This window comes from Pseudophryne corroboree, chromosome 10 (genome assembly GCF_028390025.1).
Source record: "Pseudophryne corroboree isolate aPseCor3 chromosome 10, aPseCor3.hap2, whole genome shotgun sequence".
NCBI lineage: Eukaryota > Metazoa > Chordata > Amphibia > Anura > Myobatrachidae > Pseudophryne > Pseudophryne corroboree.
Genome location: NC_086453.1, coordinates 369,931,488 through 369,950,781, shown reverse-complemented (window position 1 = coordinate 369,950,781; position 19,294 = coordinate 369,931,488). Strand labels below are relative to the sequence as shown.

Genomic DNA, 19,294 nt, shown 5'->3' with positions numbered 1-19,294 from the left:
GCCTTGTGCCATCGATGTTTGCCTCCGATATCCCATCCTGTCAGTCATATACATAGTTACGCCCCTTTCTCTCTCACTGCGCCCAAGCCTGGTAACCAGCCCCGCCCCTAGCGACACTTCCTCTTACTCAAGTGAGACGAGCCCTGCCGGCCACGCCCCCTGCCCACCTCTCTTTCGTCTTTGGCGTCTGAGCTTTAAAAAAAAAGGGGCGGGTCCCAGGGTGACAGGAGACGGGAGTTCTGCCAATCAGCGATTTACCTGCAGACACATGACATAGCCTATTGCTGGTCTCGCCAGTGGTACGGAGCGTGACGTCACATCAGTCCATCTATCCCCGCCCCCATCGCGTTCACAGCAGCGCCGGGCCCCGCCCTCTGTCACTCGCACCTACCGGGACATCGCGGAGAGAGATACAGAGCGCCGGGAGAGGACAGGTAACGGGGGGCCGGACAGGTAACTGGGGACACAGGCCGGGAGCGGACAGATAACGGGGGCACAGACCGGGAGCGGACAGGTAACCATGGGGCGGACCGGTAACGGAGGCACAGGCCGGGGGGCAGACAGGTAACGGGGCACAGGCTGGGAGAGGACAGGTAACCGGGGGCACAGGCTGGGAGAGGACAGGTAACGGGGGACACAGGCCGGGAGCGGACAGGTAACGGGGCACAGGCCAGGGGGTGGACAGGTAACCGGGGGACACAGGCCGGGAGCGGACAGGTAACTGGGGGACACAGGCCGGGGGGCGGACAGGTAACCGGGGCACAGGCCGGGGGGCGGACAGGTAACGGGGGCACAGGCGTGGAGCGGACAGGTAACCGGGGGCACAGGCTGGGAGCGGACAGGTAACGGGGGCACAGGCCGGGGGGCGGACAGGTAACGGGGGCACAGGCCGGGGAGCGGACAGGTAACGGGGGCACAGGCCGGGAGCGGAAAGGTAACGGGGGTGGGGGGGCACAGTCTCTGGAACAAATGGGTAACGGTACACACAGACCAGGTAAAGGACAGGTAGCGGGGGACGTGTACACCGGGGAAGGGACAGGTAATGTGGGGAACACAGTCCGGGGATAGGACAGGTAATGGGGGGAGGGGGGACACAGTCCGGGGATAGGGCAGGTAATGGGGGAGGGGGGGCACAGTCCGGGGATAGGACCGGTAATGGGGGGAACACAGTCCGGGGATAGGACAGGTAATGGGGGGACACAGTCCGGGGATAGGACAGGTAATGGGGGAAGGGGGGACACAGTCCGGGGATAGGGCAGGTAATGGGGGGAGGGGGGACACAGTCCGGGGATAGGGCAGGTAATGGGGGGAGGGGGGACACAGTCCAGGGATAGGGCAGGTAATGGGGGGAGGGGGGACACAGTCCGGGGATAGGGCAGGTAATGGGGGAGGGGGGACTCAGTCCGGGGATAGGACAGGTAATGGGGGGAGGGGGGATACAGTCCGGGGATAGGGCAGGTAATGGGGGAGGGGGGACACAGTCCGGGGATAGGACAGGTAATGGGGGAAGGGGGGACACAGTCCGGGGATAGGACAGGTAATGGGGGAAGGGGGGACACAGTCCGGGGATAGGGCAGGTAATGGGGGGAGGGGGGACACAGTCCGGGGATAGAGCAGGTAATGGGGGGAGGGGGGACACAGTCCGGGGATAGGACCGGTAATGGGGGGAGGGGCGGACACAGTCCGGGGATAGGACCGGTAATGGGGGGAACACAGTCCGGGGATAGGACAGGTAATGGGGGGAGGGGGGTACATTCCGGGGATAGGGCAGGTAATGGGGGGAGTGGGACACAGTCCGGGGATAGGGCAGGTAATGGGGGGAGGGGGGACACAGTCCGGGGATAGGGCAGGTAATGGGGGGAGGGGGGACACAGTCCGGGGATAGGACCGGTAATGGGGGGAGGGGGGACACAGTCCGGGGATAGGACCGGTAATGGGGGGAGGGGGGACACAGTCCGGGGATAGGACCGGTAATGGGGGGAGGGGGGACACAGTCCGGGGATAGGGCAGGTAATGGGGGGAGGGGGGACACAGTCCGGGGATAGGGCAGGTAATGGGGGAGGGGGGGGACACAGTCCGGGGATAGGACCGGTAATGGGGGGAGGGGGGACACAGTCCGGGGATAGGGCAGGTAATGGGGGAGGGGGGGGACACAGTCCGGGGATAGGACCGGTAATGGGGGGAGGGGCGGACACAGTCCGGGGATAAGACAGGTAATGGGGGGAACACAGTCCGGGGATAGGACCGGTAATGAAGGGAGGGGTGACACAGTCCGGGGATAAGACAGGTAATGGGGGGAGGGGGGACACAGTCCGGGGATAGGGCAGGTAATGGGGGGAGGGGGGACACAGTCCGGGGATAGGACAGGTAATGGGGGGAGGGAGGACACAGTCCGGGGATAGGACCGGTAATGGGGGGAGGGGGGATACAGTCCGGGGATAGGACAGGTAATGGGGGGAGGGGGGACACAGTCCGGGGATAGGCCAGGTAATGGGGGAGGGGGGGGGGACACAGTCCGGGGATAGGGCAGGTAATGGGGGGAGGGGGGACACAGTCCGGGGATAGGACCGGTAATGGGGGGGAGGGGGGACACAGTCCGGGGATAGGACAGGTAATGGGGGGAGGGGGGACACAGTCCGGGGATAGGGCAGGTAATGGGGGAGGGGGGGGGGGGACACAGTCCGGGGATAGGGCAGGGGAGGGGGGGGGGGGGACACAGTCCGGGGATAGGGCAGGTAATGGGGGGAGGGGGGACACAGTCCGGGGATAGGGCAGGTAATGGGGGGAGGGGGGACACAGTCCGGGGATAGGGCAGGTAATGGGGGAGGGGGGACACAGTCCGGGGATAGGGCAGGTAATGGGGGGAGGGGGGGCACAGTCCAGGGATAGGACAGGTAATGGGGGGGGACACAGTCCGGGGATAGGACAGGTAAAGTACAGGTACCTGGACACGTACTCGGGTGAAAGGACAGGTTATGTGCGATATGTGCAGGTTATATGCGATAAAAGATTCTGGCGCTATTTATCGCTGCCATTTAGCAGTTAGGGGCTCCTAGAGACCCTGCAAACACCCTGCTCCTAAGCTGGGGCCCTCTGCCCATCACAGAGTTCCTCTATGTGGGTCCCCCATTGGCGGAGATGAGTTGTGGGCCGGAGGCGGAGATGAGGGGTGGGAGGAGGAATAGGCGGAGATGAGATGAGGTGTGGGCGGAGGAATAGGCGGAGATGAGGTGTGGGCGGAGGCAGAGAGGTGTTATCCAGTGTGTGATTTATGCTATTCCCTTCCAGGTAGTACAATGGATTTGGTACTGAATGCAGCAGACCATTACTTTTTCACCCCCTACGTCTACTCAAGTTCCTGGAGTGAGGATGATCCCTTCCGCCAGCTCATCGGCCTCTTCGTGATCACCAATCTGGGGGCTCTCGTCATTTACTTCCTCTTTGGGGGTCTCAGTTACTATTTTGTGTTTGACCACTCTTTGATGAAGCACCCGCAGTTCCTGGAGGTGAGGAAATGAAGTTCTGGGCACCTAACTCACTGGGTCAGCCTGGCAGATGGTTGTGTCTGACATAATGGGAATCGTGTGATGTCACGAGCCCTCTGAGTGCCCATCACTTTAATAAAATATATTCTGTATATTTATATCTCTTAAGTTCACGCCACAATCCATTGTGGCCTTTTCTGCCAGTCTGTGCTCTGAGGAGGTCCAATCTCTTCTGGTTCCTCCTCTGTCTTAGAGGGGTATGTGGGTGCAGGTGAGACTGGTGAGGGACCTATGATTTAAAGTTGATATGGCCTGTAAGTTCTGTAACGGTATCTCCTGCTGCCATGCCAGTATGAGGGGACCAGTTGTGAGGACCGTATTCCTGGACGCTGTGGGGAGACCTCCCCCGGTGGGTTGACAGTAAAGTCTACATCACTAGGACATGATTTGCACTTGGCACACCAGTGAGACTGTTACATGTATAAACTCATTTGTTAACTCCTTTTTCTCTATCGTCCTAGTGGATGCTGGGGTTCCTGAAAGGACCATGGGGAATAGCGGCTCCGCAGGAGACAGGGCACAAAAAGTAAAGCTTTAGGATCAGGTGGTGTGCACTGGCTCCTCCCCCTATGACCCTCCTCCAAGCCTCAGTTAGATTTTTGTGCCCGGCCGAGAAGGGTGCAATCTAGGTGGCTCTCCTAAAGAGCTGCTTAGAAAAGTTTAGCTTAGGTTTTTTATTTTACAGTGAGTCCTGCTGGCAACAGGATCACTGCAACGAGGGACTTAGGGGAGAAGAAGTGAACTCACCTGCGTGCAGGATGGATTGGCTTCTTTGGCTACTGGACATTAGCTCCAGAGGGACGATCACAGATACAGCCTGGATGGTCACCGGAGCCTCGCCGCCGGCCCCCTTGCAGATGCTGAAAAGAGAAGAAGGTCCAGAATCGGCGGCAGAAGACTCCTCAGTCTTCTTAAGGTAGCGCACAGCACTGCAGCTGTGCGCCATTGCTCTCAGCACACTTCACACGGCAGTCACTGAGGGTGCAGGGCGCTGGGAGGGGGGCGCCCTGGGAGGCAATGTAAACCTATTTTTTGGCAAAAAATACCTCACATATAGCCTCCGGGGGCTATATGGAGATATTTAACCCCTGCCAGAATCCGTTGAAGAGCGGGAGACGAGCCCGCCGAAAAAGGGGCGGGGCCTATCTCCTCAGCACACAGCGCCATTTTCCCTCACAGAAAGGCTGGAGGGAAGGCTCCCAGGCTCTCCCCTGCACTGCACTACAGAAACAGGGTTAAAACAGAGAGGGGGGGGCACTAATTTGGCGTTAGAAATATATAAGAAGATGCTATAAGGGAAAACACTTATATAAGGTTGTCCCTATATAATTATAGCGTTTTTTGGTGTGTGCTGGCAAACTCTCCCTCTGTCTCTCCAAAGGGCTAGTGGGTCCTGTCCTCTATCAGAGCATTCCCTGTGTGTGTGCTGTGTGTCGGTACGTGTGTGTCGACATGTATGAGGACGATGTTGGTGAGGAGGCGGAGCAATTGCCTGTAATGGTGATGTCACTCTCTAGGGAGTCGACACCGGAATGGATGGCTTATTTAGGGAATTACGTGATAATGTCAACACGCTGCAAGGTCGGTTGACGACATGAGACGGCCGACAAACAATTAGTACCGGTCCAGACGTCTCAAAAACACCGTCAGGGGTTTTAAAACGCCCGTTTACCTTAGTCGGTCGACACAGACACGGACACTGAATCCAGTGTCGACGGTGAATAAACAAACGTATTCCTTATTAGGGCCACACGTTAAGGGCAATGAAGGAGGTGTTACATATTTCTGATACTACAAGTACCACAAAAGAGGGTATTATGTGGGATGTGAAAAAACTACCTGTAGTTTTTCCTGAATCAGATAAATTAAATGAAGTGTGTGATGATGCGTGGGTTCCCCCCGATAGAAAATTATTGGCGGTATACCCTTTCCCGCCAGAAGTTAGGGCGCGTTGGGAAACACCCCTTAGGGTGGATAAGGCGCTCACACGCTTATCAAAACAAGTGGCGGTACCGTCTATAGATAGGGCCGTCCTCAAGGAGCCAGCTGACAGGAGGCTGGAAAATATCATATAAAAGTATATACACACATACTGGTGTTATACTGCGACCAGCGATCGCCTCAGCCTGGATGTGCAGAGCTGGGGTGGCTTGGTCGGATTCCCTGACTAAAAATATTGATACCCTTGACAGGGACAGTATTTTATTGACTATAGAGCATTTAAAGGATGCATTTCTATATATGCGAGATGCACAGAGGGATATTTGCACTCTGGCATCAAGAGTAAGTGCGATGTCCATATCTGCCAGAAGATGTTTATGGACACGACAGTGGTCAGGTGATGCAGATTCCAAACGGCACAAAGGTGTATTGCCGTATAAAGGAAGAGGAGTTATTTGGGGTCGGTCCATCGGACCTGGTGGCCACGGCAACTGCTGGAAAATCCACCGTTTTTACCCTAAGTCACATCTCTGCAGAAAAAGACACCGTCTTTTCAGCCTCAGTCCTTTCGTCCCTATAAGAGTCATATTTGCCCAGGGATAGAGGAAAGGGAAGAAGACTGCAGCAGGCAGCCCATTCCCAGGAACAGAAGCCTTCCACCGCTTCTGCCAAGCTCTCAGCATGACGCTGGGACCGTACAGGACCCCTGGATCCTACAAGTAGTATCCCAGGGGTACAGATTGGAATGTCGAAACGTTTCCCCCTCGCAGGCTCCTGAAGTCTGCTTTACCAAGGTATCCCTCCGACAAGGAGGCAGTATGGAAAAAAATTCACAAGCTGTATTCCCAGCAGGTGATAATCAAATTACCCCTCCTACAACAAGGAAAGGGGTATTATTCCACACTATATTGTGGTACTGAAGCCAGAAGGCTAGGTGAGACCTATTCTAAATCTAAAAAAATTTGAACACTTACAAAGGTTCAAATCAAGATGGAGTCACTCAGAGCAGTGATAACGAACCAGGAAGAAGGGGACTATATAGTGTCCCGGGACATCAGGGATGCTTACCTCCATGTCCCAAATTTGCTCTTCTCACTAAGGGTACCTCAGGTTCGTGGTATAGAACTGTCACTGTCAGTTTCAGACGCTGCCGTTTGGATTGTCCACGGCACCCCGGGTCTTTACCAAGGTAATGGCCGAAATGATGATTCTTCTTCGAAGAAAAGGCGTCTTAATTACCCCTTACTTGGACGATCTCCTGATAAGGGCAAAGTCCAGGGAACAGTTGGAGGTCGGAGTAGCACTATCTCGGATACTGCTACAACAGCACGGATGGATTCTAAATATTCCAAAATCGCAGCTGATCCTGACGACACGTCTGCTGTGCCTAGGGATGATTCTGGACACAGTCCAGAAAAAGGTGTTTCTCCCGGAAGAGAAAGCCAGGGAGTTATCCGAGCTAGTCAAGAACCTCCTAAAACCAGGAAAAGTGTCAGTGCATCATTGCACAAGGGTCCTGGTAAAAATGGTGGCTTCCTACGAAGCAATTCCATTCGGCAGATTTCACGCAAGAACTTTTCAGTGGGATCTGCTGGACAAATGGTCCGGATCGCATCTTCAGATGCATCAGCGGATAACCCTATATCCAAGGACAAGGGTGTCTCTCCTGTGGTGGTTACAGAGTGCTCATCTTCTAGAGGGCCGCAGATTCGGCATTCAGGATTGGATGCTGGTGACCACGGAGGCCAGCCCGAGAGGCTGGGGAGCAGTCACACAAGGAAAAAATTTCCAGGGAGTGTGATCAAGTCTGGAGACTTTTCTCCACATAAATATACTGGAGCTAAGGGTAAATTTATAATGCTCTAAGCTTAGCAAGACCTCTGCTTCAAGGTCAGCCGGTATTGATCCAGTGGGAAAAACATCACGGCAGTCGCCCACGTAAACAGACAGGGCGGCACAAGAAGCAGGAGGGCAATGGCAAAAACTGCAAGGACTTTTCGCTGGGCGGAAAATCATGTGATAGCACTGTCAGCAGTGTTTCATTCCGGGAGTGGAAACTGGGAAGCAGACTTCCTCAGCAGGCACGACCTCCACCCGGGAGAGTGGAAACTTCATCGGGAAGTTTTTCCACACGATTGTGAACCGTTGGGAAATACCAAAGGTGGACATGATGGCGTCCCGTCTGAACAAAAAACGGGACAGGTATTGCGCCAGGTCAAGAGACCCTCAGGCAATAGCTGTGGACGTTCTGGTAACACCGTGGGTGTACCAGTCGGTGTATGTGTTCCCTCCTCTGCTTCTCATACCTAAGGTACTGAGAATTATAAGACGTAGAGGAGTAAGAACTATACTCATGGCTCCGGATTGGCCAAGAAGGACTTGGTACCCGGAACTTCAAGAGATGCTCACAGAGGGACTTGCTTCAGCAAGTACCATGTCTGTTCCAAGACTTACCGCAGCTGCGTTTGACGGCATGGCGGTGGAACGCCGGATCCTAAGGGAAAAAGGCATTCCGGAAGAGGTCATTCCTACCCTGGTCAAAGCCAGGAAGGAGGTGACCGCACAACATTATCACCACATGTGGCGAAAATATGTTGCGTGGTGTGAGGCCAGGAAGGCCCCACGAAGAAATTTCAACTCGGTCGATTCCTGCATTTCCTGCAAACAGGAGTGTCTATGGGCCTCAAATTGGGGCCCATTAAGGTTCAAATTTCGGCCCTGTCGATTTTCTTCCAGAAAGAATTGGCTTCAGTTCCTGAAGTCCAGAAGTTTGTCAAGGGAGTATTGCATATACAACCCCCTTTTGTGCCTCCAGTGGCACTGTGGGATCTTAACGTAGTTCTGGGATTCCTCAAATCACATTGGTTTAAAACCAGTCAAATCTGTGGATTTGAAGCATCTCACATGAAAAGTGACCATGCTCTTGGCCCTGGCCTGGGCCAGGCGAGTGTCAAATTGGTGGGTTTTTTTCTCAAAAAAGCCCATATCTGTTTGTCCATTCGGACAGGGCAGAGCTGCGGACTCGTCCCCAGTTCTCTCCCTAAGGTGGTGTCAGTGTTTCACCTGAACCAGCTTATTGTGGTGCCTTGCGCCTACTAGGGACTTGGAGGACTCCAAGTTGCTGGATGTTGTCAGGGCCCTGAAAGTATAGGTTCCAGGACGGCTGGAGTCAGGAAAACTGACTTGCTGTTATCCTGTATGCACCCAACAAACTGGGTGCTCTTGCTTCTAAGCAGACTATTGCTAGTTGGATGTGTAGTACAATTCAGCTTGCACATTCTGTGGCAGGCCTGCCACAGCCAAAATATGTAAATGCCCATTCCACAAGGAAGGTGGGCTCATCTTGGGCGGCTGCCCGAGGGGTCTCGGCTTTACAACTTTGCCGAGCGGCTATTTAGTCAGGGGCAAACACGTTTGTAAAATCCTACAAATTTGATACCCTGGCTAAGGAGGACCTGGAGTTCTCTCATTCGGTGCTGCAGAGTCATCCGCACTCTCCCGCCCGTTTGGGAGCTTTGGTATAATCCCCATGGTCCTTTCAGGAACCCCAGCATCCACTAGGACGATAGAGAAAATAAGAATTTACTTACCGATAATTCTATTTCTCGGAGTCCGTAGTGGATGCTGGGCGCCCATCCCAAGTGCGGATTATCTGCATTACTTGTACATAGTTACAAAAATCGGGTTATTATTGTTGTGAGCCATCTTTTCAGAGGCTCCGCTGTTATCATACTGTTAACTGGGTTCAGATCACAGGTTGTACAGTGTGATTGGTGTGGCTGGTATGAGTCTTACCCGGGATTCAAAATCCTTCCTTATTGTGTACGCTCGTCCGGGCACAGTATCCTAACTGAGGCTTGGAGGAGGGTCATAGGGGGAGGAGCCAGTGCACACCACCTGATCCTAAAGCTTTACTTTTTGTGCCCTGTCTCCTGCGGAGCCGCTATTCCCCATGGTCCTTTCAGGAACCCCAGCATCCACTACGGACTCCAAGAAATAGAATTATCGGTAAGTAAATTCTTATTTTCTAGAACCAAGTCCGGCGAGAGATTGTCTTCTCGGTGAAGTCCATGCCGTGGATAAGCATTCCAACAGTCGCCCTATTCTTTGCCGAAGTCCGGGGATACAGCCGGCTCTATGACAACATTGACAGCTCCCCCTACGGTAACTCATTCCGGCTGTACCATCATTACACCACACCTCTCACCTCTTACCCCTCTCACCCTCTCCTACATTCTTGTTGGTCCGTCTTCCATCACTGGCTCCTGAAGCGTAGGCCGTGCAGCGCCACTGTAGTGTCAGTCTCATTCGGAGAACACTCTCTGGCACAATGTGTGATGTCCCCCTTCCCTCATGCAGGGTTACATTATACGTTATAATTATAGTGTGTTGTGGTGCGTGTCTGGCCGCTTACTTATTGGTGATGTTGGAAGAAGTATACAGTATATCTGCAGTTGGTCTGTGCCACATTTGCGAAACCTATTATGGTGCATTTTCCAAATGCAGTAAGAACTGTGGGGCTGTGTTACAGTATAGCTACAAGATTGCTTTTTCCTTTGCATTATTATTCCATTTTTGTAAAACTCTAAAGAATGGAGAATTAGAACATTTAAAAAAAAAAAAGAGTGATCTGTTGTATTATTTGCCATATTTTATTGCCCAACTGTTGTAATCGGGATCATGTGGCCCTGGCTGGACGCTCTTAGTTCAGGCGCTGCTGGGGGGGTCACTAACGCGGCAATTCTTGAACCCACGACTATCGTCGTCTCTGGGTTCCGTTGATGCCGACGACAGATCATTGGTTCTTATACAACGGATCTCGTTTTTTTCTTGCAAAAACCGTTAAAGGTCATTTATGTCTATACAATGCTTATCACTGCTGAGTATAGCTTATGAAGACACTGTCACCCCCATGTATTATTTGCTGGAGATGTTCTGTATGTACGGAAGCTCTGCAATCTGTACTCTATGCCCTTGAAACATGTATTTCTGCTGATTACTGGAGAGTTACTAATTGTCTGTTATTTTGTAGGCTGGTTGGGGGTAGTTTTCAGTATGTTCTCGTTCCTCTTCTTCACGGATATGTGTATATACTGGATCCATCGATTCCTGCATCATAAACTGATTTACAAGGTACAGTATGGAGCGTGTATATTACAGTTTAGTGGTTACAGGCTTCAGCATATAGATTTTCATTTCCCTCCTACTTAATCCTTTTTTAAGTTAATATTTTAAATAATCGCTTTTAAATGAACCATTATTTCGCTAAGCGACAAACATACCAAACGAAACCGCACTACCCCTGCCCATGTATAATTCATAACTGAGGGCCTGAGACGGGTGGAGGCAGTGAGGCATTGGATGCAGCTGCTGTGCTAAAATGCCGCAGGAGGCGTTCTGTGAACAGCTGAGTAACCGGGGATGGCCTGGGGATTCACGCTGCTGAGGACTGCACATCTGCATCGGGAGAGCAGCACTCCCGCAATATGGCTTCTCGTCACTGCCCCAAATGGCGCAGTATGTCAGGCTGTGGCTTAGGGGGCACTGCCTGCGCTAACAGCCAACATCAGCGCTGTACATAAACCATCAGCCTTAAGCCTACAGTAGGTGCTGTGTTTCTATAGTGCATATTAATGGCAGTGTTGTACAGCCAGAGCCCGGCTGTCCCTGACTACCCAGCACTCTGCAAGAAGCCTATTCATAATACAGAGACCTATTGTGACTGCACCTTGCGTTCCCACAGTGATCATCTCACGCTCCTACAGGATAGAGTTACTGACCTCAATAAAACAGAGCTGCTCCATCGGTAATGGGTTATGGTTAGGTTACAGGAGGGGAGGTAAGATACTAGGGGGAGGGCTAGTGTTAGCACCAGGGGGAGGATTAGGCACTAGGGGAAGGGTTGGGTTACAGGAGGGGAGGTAAGGTACTAGGGGAAGGGTTAGGTTACAGGAGGGGAGGTATGGTACTAGGGGAAGGGTTAGGTTACAGGAGGGGAGGTAAGGTACTAGGGGAAGGGTTAGGTTACAGGAGGGGAGGTATGGTACTAGGGGAAGGGTTAGGTTACAGGAGGGGAGGTAAGGTACTAGGGGAAGGGTTAGGTTACAGGAGGGGAGGTAAGGTACTAGGGGAAGGGTTAGGTTTCGGGAGGTTAGGCTTGGGTATTAGGGGGAGGGTTAGGTTACGGAAATGGGGGGAAAGAAACTGAGGGGGGTTAGGTTTCGTATGGGGAGGTTAAGCGCCCTACACACTGGGCAAAGGCAGCAATTTGAACGATCTGAATGATGATCGTTATTGTCCAAATTGTTTTGCATTGAAAAACGACGGGAAACCAACAATGAACGACTGCGGGGGCGATATATAGTTCATTTCTGAGCTATATCGTTCATATCGCCCGCCACCGTCGCCCAGTGTGTAGGGCGCTTTAGGGTTAGGCACAAGGGGGGGTTACAGTTAGGTTATGGGAGGTTAAGTTTAGCGTTAGGCACTAGGGGAGGGTTAGGTTACGGGAGAGAAGGTTACGGTTAGGCACTAGGGGGAGAGTTAGGTTATGGGAGGGAAGGTTAGGCACTAGGGGGAGTATTAGGTTACAGGAGGGGAGGTTAGGGTTAGGCACTAGGGGAGGGTTAGGTTCCTTGAGGGGAGGTTAGGCACTAGGGGGAGGGTTAGGTTCCTTGAGGGGAGGTTAGGCACTAGGGGGGGGGGTCAGGTTTCGTGAGGGGCGGTTAGGCTTAGGTATTAGGGGGAGGGTTAGGTTACGGAAATGGGGGGAAAGAAACTGCGGGGGGTTAGGGTTCGTATGGGGAGGTTAAGCGCCCTACACACTGGGCAAAGGCAGCAATTTGAACGATCTGAATGATGATCGTTATTGTCCAAATTGTTTTGCATTGAAAAACGACGGGAAACCAACAATGAACGACCGCGGGGGCGATATATCGTTTATTTCTGAGCTATATCGTTCATATCGCCCGCCACCGTCGCCCAGTGTGTAGGGCGCTTTAGGGTTAGGCACAAGGGGGGGTTACAGTTAGGTTATGGGAGGTTAAGTTTAGCGTTAGGCACTAGGGGAGGGTTAGGTTATGGGAGAGAAGGTTAGGGTTAGGCACTAGGGGGAGAGTTAGGTTATGGGAGGGAAGGTTAGGGTTAGGCACTAGGGGGAGGGTTAGGTAATGGGAGGGAAGGTTAGGCACTAGGGGGAGTATTAGGTTACAGGAGGGAGGTTAGGGTTAGGCACTAGGGGGAGTATTGGGTTACAGGAGGGGAGGTTAGGGTTAGGCACTAGGGGGAGGGTTAGGTTCCTTGAGGGGAGGTTAGGCACTAGGGGGAGGGTTAGGTTCCTTGAGGGGAGGTTAGGCACTAGGGGGAGGGTTAGGTTCCTTGAGGGGAGGTTAGGCACTTGGGGGAGGGTTAGGTTCCTTGAGGGGAGGTTAGGCACTTGGGGGAGGGTTAGGTTCCTTGAGGGGAGGTTAGGCACTAGGGGGAGGGTTAGATTACAGGAGGGGAGGTTAGGCATTAGGGGGAGGGTTAGATTACAGGAGGGGAGGTTAGACACTAGGGGGAGGGTTAGGTTCCTTGAGGGGAGGTTAGACACTAGGGGGAGGGTTAGATTACAGGAGGGGAGGTTAGGCACTAGGGGGAGTATTAGGTTACAGGAGGGGAGGTTAGGGTTAGGTTACAGGAGGGGAGGTAAGGCACTAGGGGACAGGTTAAGTTACGGGAGGGAAGGTTAGGCACTACGGGGAGGGTTAGGTTCGGGAGGGGAGGTTATGATTAGGCACTAGGGGGAGGGTTATGTTTCGGGAGGTTAGGCATTAGGGGGAGGGTTAGGTTACGGGAGGGAAGGTTAGGGTTAGGCACTAGGGGGAGGGTAAGAGTTTAGCGCTGCATACCGCCGAAAGCGCCGCAGGATCCACCAGAAGTCATCATAACATCACCGCCGGACCAGGTAAGTGAACCACCAGGGTCATTTAGGGGTCTATGTACTAAGCCTTGGAGAGAGATAAAGTACCCGCCAATCAACTACTAACTGTCACACTACAGGCTGTGTGTGAAAAATGACAGGAGCTGATTGGCTGGTACTTTATCCTCTCTCTCCGAGGCTCAGTACATAGACCCATTAGTTGACATTCTAGCCCTGTCCACATTTCATCAGTGTCAACGTGACGAATGCTGATGTGGTCATTGCAGACATGCCGCATGTCGACAGTACGACCATGTTGATATTAATGAATGTCAACAAAATATACAACACCCATGTAAATAGTAAACCATTAAAAATGCTTACAAAAGAAAGTCCAATCTCTAGGAACACAATACAGTTAAGCATAATACACAAATATATAACAAACAAGTGTAGAGTAGGACGTGCAAGGGACACAGGTTCAGGAGGTGGGAGCAGGCAACACAACTAGAGCAGAAAGCGCTTCCAATGTAATGGGCCGGGCAGGGCGGAGACTAGGGGGGCATATAAGCATGTTGGTAGGGCAGTGAGGTGGTGAATTAGCTGGGAGATTGGTAGACTGGGATTCATAGACTGGCGGTTTTTAAAGGAGTGTTTAAACTAAACGGCTGTTGGAAAGTCTGGGTGTGTTGGAGGAGATTCTATTGGTGGGGAACAGCACAGGGGGCGTGGTTATCACTTGAGGATCTGTGATTGGCAGAGAGGGCGGTAGGGTGCGGGGAGTGAGATGAGGTTGGAAATTTAGGGGGGAAGAAGTGGCGGAGGCCATACTAAGGCGTTAGAAGTGGTTTCTGTATTAAATTGGGTGCAAGATTAGAGATTAGGGTTAGGAAGAGGGGACAGAAGAGGAAAATCAGCCTTGAGCATAGATTGTTGTGGGGAGAGGAGGGGGAGGGCCGACGGGAGGAGGTTGCAGTAGTCAAGGCAGGAAATTATTAGATCGTGACGACCAAAGGAGTTGACTAGTCTGGAGTAACGAGTATAGGGTGGAGGATGAAGTCCTGGGGACACTACCTAGGAGATGAGGAGGTAGGAATTAACCAGGAGAGAACTGTGCCACAGAGGACCATGCAATGAAGGGTAGAGGAGGAGAGGGTGGCCAGTGGTGTAGAAGGAGGCAGAGAGGCTCCAGGAGGCTGGTGTAGAGAAGTCACCATTCAACTCGTCAGAGGAAAGATGGTAGCATCAAAATCTAGATTTTCCTTGCAGACTTCTGCGTAGGTCATGCTGGGACTTGTAGTTCTACAGCAGCTAAAGAGCCACAAGATGCCTACATCTAGTGTATTGTATATTCTGTCTTGCAGTTTATATGTCTCCCATGTTTTGCAGACTGTCCACAAGCCTCATCACACCTGGAAAGTGACCACGCCCTTCGCCAGCCACGCGTTTCACCCCCTAGATGGCTTTGTACAGAGCTTGCCCTATCACATCTATCCCTTTATTTTCCCCTTGCACAAGATCACCTATCTGGGACTGTACATCTTCGTCAATATCTGGACTGTATCCATTCATGATGGCGATTACCGCGTTCCTAAGTATCTCGAGAATATCATTAACGGAGCTGCGCATCACACGGACCACCACCTGTATTTTGACTACAATTACGGCCAGTATTTCACTCTCTGGGATAAAATAGGAGGGTCCTACAAGAACCCATCCGCCTTGGAAGGAAACGGGCCTCACGATTTATGCAAAAAGCTCGAGGACGAGAGAACAAATCTGAAAACAAAGGACGATAAAAAGAGCAAATAAGATCCCAACGCAAAGTGAAGTGAAACATTAAAATGCTCTTACAGCCCAGCACCTTATGACATGTAATTTCAGGAACTGTTATCGATGTAGATTAACCTGTCTCTGCGCCATCATTTACTCTGCAGTGTAAGAGATAACAGACGTAATTCCAACGTGATTCATTGTAACCTCTATAATTGCAAGGTATGTTTTAGTGAAGGAGAGATACAGTAATTGATGCAGCTGGAGAGAAGACACTTGGCTCTATGTAATCTGTGGAGTACTGACCTATAGGGCCGGAGTGCATCAGCACTGATGGGTTATCACATAAAATACAGATGGAGCCCTGCTCATTTATCACTTAAATAGGATTAATTGAGCCAGAGCAGTCAGACTTAATCCCCTGCTGTAATGACTTAATCCCCTGCTGTATTGTTCTCTCTGTATTGTATTGTAGCTGAGAACAATAGATGAAAGGCTTATCCTAATAAACCTTGGTGCATCTAGGTGCAGCAGAGAAGGCTAGATGACTGAGGCTCCACCTGTAAATTACCCCAGCTTGATAACATCACCGAGGGGAAAAAAACGGAACATTGAAACTCAGGTATAAAGTCTGCTGTGTTTATATTCCCCTGGGATTAATCATTAGACTGCGCGTACATGCGGTAGTGAAAATATTCTTTCATAATCCGATTGTCAGTTCTGATTGAAAAATAATTGAATGCAGTGAAACGCGCTGATAGTCACAGGAATTCAATGGAAGACTGTATAAAAATGTGTAATTTTATTGTCGAGCAAGTTTTATTTGTTTTCGCTTTTTAAAACCATAGACGGAGCCTTTATTGTTAGGACCAGAAGATCTGGGGCTAGTTTTATGGGTCATGTCTGGACCCGACATTATGATTTGGCATCAGCGAAATTCCAATACGCCCCAGACTTGCAGTTATACAGAGGCTGACATTCTAGGGAAGCGGCAGTGTGCAGGACGGTCGGGTTGAAGTGCTGATTGTGCTGTGCCTGTGTTGCTTCCGTTACATTCTACAAAACCTTTTCTCTGACGTCCTAGTGGATGCTGGGAACTCCGTAAGGACCATGGGGAATAGACTGGCTCCGCAGGAGACTGGGCACTCTAAAAGAAAGATTAGGTACTATCTGGTGTGCACTGGCTCCTCCCACTATGACCCTCCTCCAGACCTCAGTTAGATTTCTGTGCCCGGCCGAGCTGGATGCACACTAGGGGCTCTCCTGAGCTCCTAGAAAGAAAGTTTATTTTAGGTTTTTTATTTTACAGTGAGACCTGCTGGCAACAGGCTCACTGCATCGAGGGACTAAGGGGAGAAGAAGCGAACCTACCTGCTTGCAGCTAGCTTGGGCTTCTTAGGCTACTGGACACCATTAGCTCCAGAGGGATCGACCGCAGGACCCGTCCTTGGTGTTCGTTCCCGGAGCCGCGCCGCCGTCCCCCTTACAGAGCCAGAAGCACGAAGATGGTCCGGAAAATCGGCGGCAGAAGACTTCAGTCTTCACCAAGGTAGCGCACAGCACTGCAGCTGTGCGCCATTGCTCCTCATGTACACCTCACACTCTGGTCACTGATGGGTGCAGGGCGCTGGGGGGGGGGGCGCCCTGAGCAGCAATAAAAACACCTTGGCTGGCAAAATAATCACAATATATAGCCCCAGAGGCTATATATGTGATAAATACCCCTGCCAGAATCCATAAAAAAGCGGGAGAAAAGTCCGCGAAAAAGGGGCGGAGCTATCTCCCTCAGCACACTGGCGCCATTTTCTCTTCACAGTGCAGCTGGAAGACAGCTCCCCAGGCTCTCCCCTGTAGTTTTCAGGCTCAAAGGGTTAAAAAGAGAGGGGGGCACTAAATTTAGGCGCAATATTGTATATACAAGCAGCTATTGGGAAAAATTCACAATATAGTGTTGATCCCTACATTATATAGCGCTCTGGTGTGTGCTGGCATACTCTCTCTCTGTCTCCCCAAAGGGCTTTGTGGGGTCCTGTCCTCAGTCAGAGCATTCCCTGTGTGTGTGCGGTGTGTCGGTACGGCTGTGTCGACACGTTTGATGAGGAGGCTTATGTGGTGGCAGAGCAGATGCCGATAAATGTGATGTCGCCCCCTGTGGGGCCGACACCAGAGTGGATGGATAGGTGGAAGGTATAAACCGACAGTGTCAACTCCTTACATAAAAGGCTGGATGACGTAACAGCTGTGGGACAGCCGGCTTCTCAGCCCGCGCCTGCCCAGGAGTCTCAAAGGCCATCAGGGGCTCAAAAACGCCCGCTCCCTCAGATGGCAGACACAGATGTCGACACGGAGTCTGACTCCAGTGTCGACGAGGTTGAGACATATACACAATCCACTAGGAACATCCGTTACATGATCCCGGCAATAAAAAAATGTGTTACACATTTCTGACATTAACCCAAGTACCACTAAAAAGGGTTTTATGTTTGGGGAGAAAAAGCAGGCAGTGTTTTGTTCCCCCATCAAATGAGTGAATGAAGTGTGAAAAAGCGTGGTTTCCCCCGATAAGAAACTGGTAATTTCTAAAAAGTTACTGATGGCGTACCCTTTCCCGCCAGAGGATAAGTTACGCTGGGAGATATCCCCTAGGGTGGATAAGGCGCTCACACGTTTGTCAAAAAAGGTGGCACTGCCGTCTTAGGATACGGCCACTTTGAAGGTACCTGCTGATAAAAAGCAGGAGGCTATCCTGAAGTCTGTATTTACACACTCGGGTACTAGACTGAGACCTGCAGATAATGCTGCTGCAGCGTGGTCGGTGACCCTGTCAAACAGGGATACTATTTTGCGAACATAAGAGCATATTAAAGACGTCGTCTTATATATGAGGGATGCACAGAGGGATATTTTGCCGGCTGGCATCCAGAATTAATGTAATGTCCATTCTGTCAGGAGGGTATTAGAGACCCGACACTGGACAGGTGATGCTGACTTTAAAAGGCACATAGAGCCTTATAAGGGTGAGGAATTGTTTGGAGATGGTCTCTGGGACCTCGTATCCACAGCAACAGCTGGGAAGAAAAATTTTTACCTCAGGATTCCTCACAGCCTAAGAAAGCACTGTATTATCAGGTACAGTCCTTTCGGCTTCAGAAAAGCAAGCGGGTCAAAGGCGCTTCCTTTCTGCACAGAGACGAGGGAAGAGGGAAAAAGCTGCCCCAGTCAGCCAGTTCCCAGAATCAAAATTCTTCCCCCGCTTCCTCTGAGTCCACCGCATGACGCGGGGGCTCCACAGGCGGAGCCAGGTACGGTGGGGGGCCGCCTCAAAAATTTCAGCGATCAGTGGGCTCGCTCACAGGTGGATCCCTGGATCCTTCAAGTAGTATCTCAGGGGTACAAGCTGGAATTCGAGGCGTCTCCCCCCGCCGTTTCCTCAAATCTGCCTTGCCAACAACTCCCTCAGGCAGGGAGGCTGTGCTAGAGGCAATTCACAAGCTGTATTCCCAGCAGGTGATAGTTAAGGTGCCCCTACTTCAACAAGGACGGGGTTACTATTCCACACTGTTTGTGGTACCGAAACCGGACGGTTCGGTGAGACCCATTTTAAATTTGAAATCCTTGAACACATACATAAAAAAATTCAAGTTCAAGATGGAATCGCTCAGGGCGGTTATTGCAAGCCTGGAGGAGGGGGATTACATGGTACCCCTGGACATCAAGGATGTTTACCTACATGTCCCCATTTACCATCCTCACCAGGAGTACCTCAGATTTGTGGTACAGGATTGCCATTACCAATTCCAAACACTGCCGTTTGGACTGTCCACGGCACCGAGGGTCTTTACCAAGGTAATGGCAGAAATGATGATACTCCTTCGAAAAAAGGGAGTTTTAATTATCCCGTACTTGGACGATCTCCTTATAAAGGCGAGGTCCAAGGAGCAGTTGTTGGTCGGAGTAGCACTATCTCGGGAAGTGCTACAACAGCACGGATGGATTCTAAACATTCCAAAGTCACAGCTGGTTCCTACCACACGCCTACTGTTCCTGGGGAGGGTTCTGGACACAGAACAGAAAAAAGTGTTTCTCCCGCAGGAGAAAGCCAAGGAGCTGTCATCTCTAGTCAGAGACCTCCTGA

General features: G+C 51.5%; 1 protein-coding gene across 2 annotated transcripts; it reads left to right on the top strand.

The window, feature by feature from the left end:
- The first annotated feature begins 319 nt into the window (after positions 1–319).
- SC5D (sterol-C5-desaturase) lies at positions 320–15,246 on the top strand. 2 transcript variants are annotated; one of them, XM_063943719.1, is made up of 5 exons: positions 320–434; positions 3,289–3,506; positions 9,518–9,650; positions 10,519–10,619; positions 14,776–15,246. In XM_063943719.1, exons 2-5 carry the CDS (start codon positions 3,297–3,299, stop codon positions 15,196–15,198), a joined length of 867 nt encoding a protein of 288 aa, XP_063799789.1. In that variant the 5' UTR covers positions 320–434; positions 3,289–3,296; the 3' UTR covers positions 15,199–15,246. The 2 variants fall into 2 exon arrangements, with proteins under 2 accessions (XP_063799789.1, XP_063799788.1); XM_063943718.1 differs by having other exon boundaries at positions 429–514.
- The last annotated feature ends 4,048 nt before the right edge of the window (positions 15,247–19,294 follow it).

What these genes read in the sequence shown, in the direction of transcription:
- SC5D (XM_063943719.1), top strand. Translation starts at nt 3,297, where the DNA reads ATGGATTTGGTACTGAATGCAGCAGACCATTACTTTTTCACCCCCTAC. An exon ending in AGCACCCGCAGTTCCTGGAG is followed by an intron (nt 3,507 to 9,517) that starts GTGAGGAAATGA and finishes CTTATTTTCTAG; the next exon opens with AACCAAGTCCGGCGAGAGAT. An exon ending in ATCATAAACTGATTTACAAG is followed by an intron (nt 10,620 to 14,775) that starts GTACAGTATGGA and finishes CATGTTTTGCAG; the next exon opens with ACTGTCCACAAGCCTCATCA.